The sequence below is a fragment of the Olea europaea genome, unplaced genomic scaffold, assembly GCF_002742605.1.
Source record: "Olea europaea var. sylvestris unplaced genomic scaffold, O_europaea_v1 scaffold2221, whole genome shotgun sequence".
NCBI lineage: Eukaryota > Viridiplantae > Streptophyta > Magnoliopsida > Lamiales > Oleaceae > Olea > Olea europaea.
In genome coordinates, this window is record NW_019240241.1 from 92,332 (window position 1) to 97,753 (window position 5,422).

At 34.2% G+C, this 5,422-nt stretch overlaps 1 protein-coding gene across 1 annotated transcript; it reads right to left on the reverse strand.

Annotated features, from left to right (window-relative positions):
• Positions 1-2,537: 2,537 nt before the first annotated feature.
• On the reverse strand, positions 2,538-4,937 carry LOC111380875 (peptide chain release factor PrfB3, chloroplastic-like). The gene is made up of 4 exons (XM_023004537.1): positions 4,837-4,937; positions 3,230-3,431; positions 2,839-3,039; positions 2,538-2,621 (listed from the first exon to the last, which is right to left on the reverse strand). The coding sequence occupies exons 1-4, from the start codon at positions 4,935-4,937 to the stop codon at positions 2,538-2,540; spliced, it is 588 nt and encodes a 195-aa protein (XP_022860305.1).
• Between the last annotated feature and the right edge of the window lie 485 nt (positions 4,938-5,422).

Consider the following 5,422-nt stretch of genomic DNA (forward strand, 5'->3'; position numbering starts at 1 on the left):
TTATCCTCGAGGCACTTAATAATTGCCATCACAAGTCAGAAATTCTGGGTATGTTTGTGAAACAATGTGTATATTTGGTAGCGTTGCTGTCTGTGTGGAGTTCAAATGTGTATATTTATCAAAGAAATTGAGCCAAGTACATGCATCAGAACTATATTACTACAAAAGCAAGAAAAATAACGATATGAACTTAACAGAAGCTCTAACTATCCCAAGCCAAATTCTCACCTGTTGATTGGACTTCCACACCAGTTAAAATATGCTGAATGGAAACTGATGAAGAAATCTCGCCTAACTTCTTGGAAGATGATGGGCAGGAGACTAGTAGATCCTTCTCATCAATTAATAGTCTGAGTGATGATTCAAGGAACAAAGGAATCACATCCATAGCCGCAAAGCTAGCTTACAGCATATTAGCAATAGTGATGCAGCAATAGTATATAATATGGGCCTTCATATCAAGAGTTTAAGGGTCAATTAAAATTAGATATTAGATGTAAAAATGAAATTTCTTTCTCAAAATTTCCAAATTATGCTATAAACAAGGAATTGAAACTCTAGTACCAAGAAAATGAAGAATTAGGGTTCTATATGTTATATTATGTGAATATAGAATGGGATGTTAAAGGACCACTGCTTATTCAATAGCCAATTCTAAAACTGAACAAGATATTTGAAGATGCTGGGTATGGAACTGAGAGCCAAACTCACTAGCCAAAATGACAAACACTGCATGCATGTGTTTGGCTTAGCCTAAAAACTTCACTGAAAAGTAAATAAGTAGGTTATAAAATAAAATTAAAGATTTTTGTTGGGCAAAGTTGGAATAAGTTGCGCCTATTTTGAAAATAATACCCGCCTTACTGCCCAAATAACTTTTTTTTAGTTCTAAGTAAGAAAACTGTATCGAATAAGTTTGGAAACAAAACTTTACTTAGAAGTAAACTTGCCAAACATGCATAGATTCTTGTGGTTCTTTTGCCACCATTCTGACACTTTAGGAACACTATTAATTTCTCAAACCAAGATATGCCTGGCTATAACTTGTGGAAACTCCACACACAAATCAATATGCAGTATGTCATAGGTTTTTCCTTATTATCAATATCAATGTATTTATATGTTGACAAATCTGGTGAAGAGTGTTCACCTCTAACGTAATCATGTAACTTATTCTTATCTAAGGTATTAGTATACCAAATTTTTCATGAAATTGAAACACCTAATTGATTGTTCCCTACAATATATTTAGCCTATCCTTACCTTTTGATAACCATTATGTCAAAGCCTATTCCAGGACCCTATTTTCTATTAGAAATTTGCCCAACATTACATTAAAATAATTTTTATTTACCATGATACTATGTACAGTAGTGTTCTTCCATTGCAACCTGTCAAACGTGATGTGGTCATGGCCAGATTCCCTGTTGCTCACGAAATGATCCCAGGGATTGTAAGTCATTTTTCATGAGCACTACCATTTATCAATTCTGCCAAAAGATATAGTAATGACCTAAAAAAATGGCCAAAAAGGATTCATGTCCTATATTATCGGGAATAAGGCTTGGTTTATTATTGTTTTAAATAACATCTACCAAATAGATAATGCAGAAATTATTAATGAAAGTACGAAAGTGTTCTTTCCTTAGCAATCAATTGACAATAAAAAGTTAATCACAACTATGAAATTTCTGGGTCCTTTGTAATAGTAACAGAAATTCATACCCCCGGATAATTAAATTCACTCTTATGAGTTCCAATTATTCGGTGAACACCCCTTTTCCCTGATAGATAGCCATAAGCATATTTGAATTCGAATTCAATTGTTGCTGACTTGATACCTCCATTCTTTGTAGGACATCTCTTAACTAACCTCACTGCATGACCTTGCTTTTCAGCCCATTTCAGGCACATTCAAGTGAGTTATCCTGCCCATGTCTAAATAAATTTTACATCAAGATCTTAATGGAGAAGACCCTATTCCATTTAACAAATTAAAATACAGACCTACTGCTTATGAGATAAAAGAGCACCTTTTTTCCTAAAATATCAAGTAACTCGTATGCCTTGGTACATTAATGAAGGAAATGGTCCTTGTAAATACAGACCTACTGCTTATGAGATAAAAGCGCACCTTTTTTCCTAAAATATCAAGTAACTCGTATGCCTTGGTACATTAATGAAGGAAATGGTCCTTGTAAATCTAGAGACGAAGAAGCTGATTCACGTAGCCAGCTATACTAAAAGTCTACTATGGTTTAGAGGTTTGTTTCAAACTTATTCATACAATGAATATACGAATGATGCAAAAAATAAAAAAAATAATAAAAAAAATCCAATGAAAAAGCAATGAGGTATGCAGAATTAGTCACCAATTTGAAAAATTGTAACTATAACTTAGTAGAAACACCATAACAATTGATAAAGACATAAAGCCAAATTCGAAAAGAAGATAAAAGGAACTATGATTAGCAAGAATGAATCATAGACAATCACATTGACCATGTAAGAAAGCTCAAAGAAAGGATTCAACCGAGTCATTCATGTATATAATAGAAACTCTCTAGGAAATGCTCATGGACAGTCCTAATCTTGAAACTTGTAGAACCTTCATTAACTGACTAACAAATCAATAAAAGATTTGGTTTAAAAAAATAGGTTATGGCTACAAAGTAAAACTTTAGAGAGTCAAGATTAGAAGCAGATTATAGAATAATAAATATTTTTTACGAAGTTAAATCATCCCTCACTGATGAGTTATAAATGTCATTCCATTTAAAAGAGCCATTTAAAAGAACAGTGTCTCTACAGAAAAGCATAAAGTCTCAAACCACGAACCTCTAAGTAAATGTCTCCACATCTAGATTCAATTTTGGGACATGCTCCCTCCATGTCATATGACTTTTTAAGAAACTTAGACATCTCATACTTATTCAAAAACTTGTTTAAATCTACAGATGCAAAATATGCCTGCTTGAAAAGCTTGTAATTTACAGTATCCAGCTCTGCAAGCTCCTTAATCAGTTTAGCTTCCTCAGCCTGCAATAGATGTTTACAACTTCTCAAAATATTGAGCCCCCTTCATGAGCATCTTATAACCTTAAATAACTTAGTATATTACAGACAAATGAGCAAATTTACACACACACACATACACACACTTTCAAGTATTCTAGTTGGCAATTGTCTCCAAATAGACATACAAATACTTGCACGAGAAGCACACTACCTTATATTTGAGGTGTTTAAGGGCATCAACCACCTTGGCACTGTCGGCTAGTTTGATGAGGATTTCATTCGACTTCCCCGGGTCATCCCACAAGTCATGATCATGAATAATTTCTTCTTGCTTGACATGTCTTACTTCTTCATGGTACAAGGCTATTGGTGCTAACATCTCTGCACGGAGAATTGAATCTTCTATCCTTTTTCTTAAAGAAAACATACCTATATAAAACCAAACCATTACAACCAATCCAAGTGGCAAGCACTAGACTATTGTATGCATTTATCATACAAATATTAGGACTGGACATGGTCTGATTCAGTTCCCGTTAGAACTTAACAGGACCCGAAATTTTTGGGTATTTAGTAAGTAGAATTGTCGGGTCTAAATTTAATTATGGAACCGTTTGGGTTCGGTTCCATTCGATTTGGTTCGGTTTGGTAAACCAGGTTCCGTATTATAATTAATTTTTTAATATTTACAAAACTACATTAATTCAAGAAATAATACGTTTAATCTTAACTCTTACAAAATAAAGCAGTCCAATTTTATGTATCTTTTGTGTCTTTCTTTACTGAGTTCTTTATATATTTCATTGTTAAAATCTACCACGCGTTTTATATAACGTGATTTTATACCGCAAGTGCACGGTGTCAAGTTTTGTAGTATATTAAAGAATTGAAAAGTGTCGAACCCACAAGGATTGATATTCGACTTCCACTGAGTACTATAATTGTGTCCGCGTTTACTTTATCTAGACAATCGAGTGTTAAATTAATGTTTGAATACTAAACTAACGTCAATGAATTAAATAGTGCAATAAAAGTGAGGCAATTTCTAAAGACTAAATCAAATTTACGTAATGTCTAGGGAATGATTTCACCGTATTCTCGACATAATTCTCAATCCCTATAGATATTTCCATCAACTATTTCCCAAATTCATAGGCAAGAATCCTAAATTAATTCTATTTCCCCCTCTCGAGCGTCAAATAGAACCTATCTCTATATTTTGACCCCAATATCTCTATTCCGAATTAAATATATAAAGATTATCACGCACTTGGTTCTTGTTTTACCCTTAAAGATTCATACTTTCTCTTGAAACCTACAAACCTAGGTTATATTATTCTTAGATCACGCATAAATTTTCCCTCTCTCGAGCGTCAAATTTAGAACATCAATTCATTCAATTGGTGATCAGGCAACTGAGAGCATTAAGCAAGAACAATACAAATCAATTCTAGAAAATTAAATGGAAACACTATAAAGAAATTGAATCATGTCTCAAATAGGTTACATCAAACCCTAGATTTAACAACTTAGTTCATGATTGAGAAGAAGAACATGATAAAATACAAATTAAATTGCATGAAGAAGAGAAAGATAAGAAAAAACTCAGGTTGTTGCTCTATTTCTCAATCTTGTGGCTTGATTTCTCAGTTTCTCCCTTCTTTTTCTCCAAAATCGGGTCAATCTTCTCTCAATTGGTGCCTCTCTTTTTCTTGCCTCTTCAGCCGTCTAACCCCCTTCTCTTGTTCTTCAACTGGGTATTTATATTTTCTAAGGGTTCTCAAGGGTTAGGGTATGATTTTTGGGCCGAAAAGATACTTAAAAATTCGGGTTTTAGCGCCCAAGTCTTTGCTCGCTTTTTCTTCATTGGGCGCCATGGCGCCGCGGCGCCCAAGGTTCTGCTCCTTTTTTTTCTTCATTGGGTGCCATGGCGCCCAGGTTTCTACTGGAATTGCCTCTCTTTAGGGCGCCATGGCGCCAATGCCACTGCTTTGCTTCTCTTCTCTTTGTTTTTCCAAGCCTATTTTCCACTCCAATTTTATTCAATACTTGCTTATTCATGCTCCATTTCATTGATCATCATTTTTGCTCATCACCGGCTCCCAATAGTGGTATTTTCTCGAGAGTTGTCCAAACTGCAAAACAACACTAACACACACATCAAAACGTTCAAAAATGCTCAAGAACACATAAAAAAAACTTGATTTAGAAGCTTTAGTTTAATGAGTGAATTACACTTATCAAACACCCCCAAACTTAGTTCTTTGCTTGTCCTCGAGCAAACACAAAACTAAAGATAATTATTAACGAGCACAAAAACACGACTAAGACAGACAAAGTCACTCAAAAGAAACTTTATGTTAGACACCTTGCATTTATTACTCAAGATTAAGAACACAGCGTC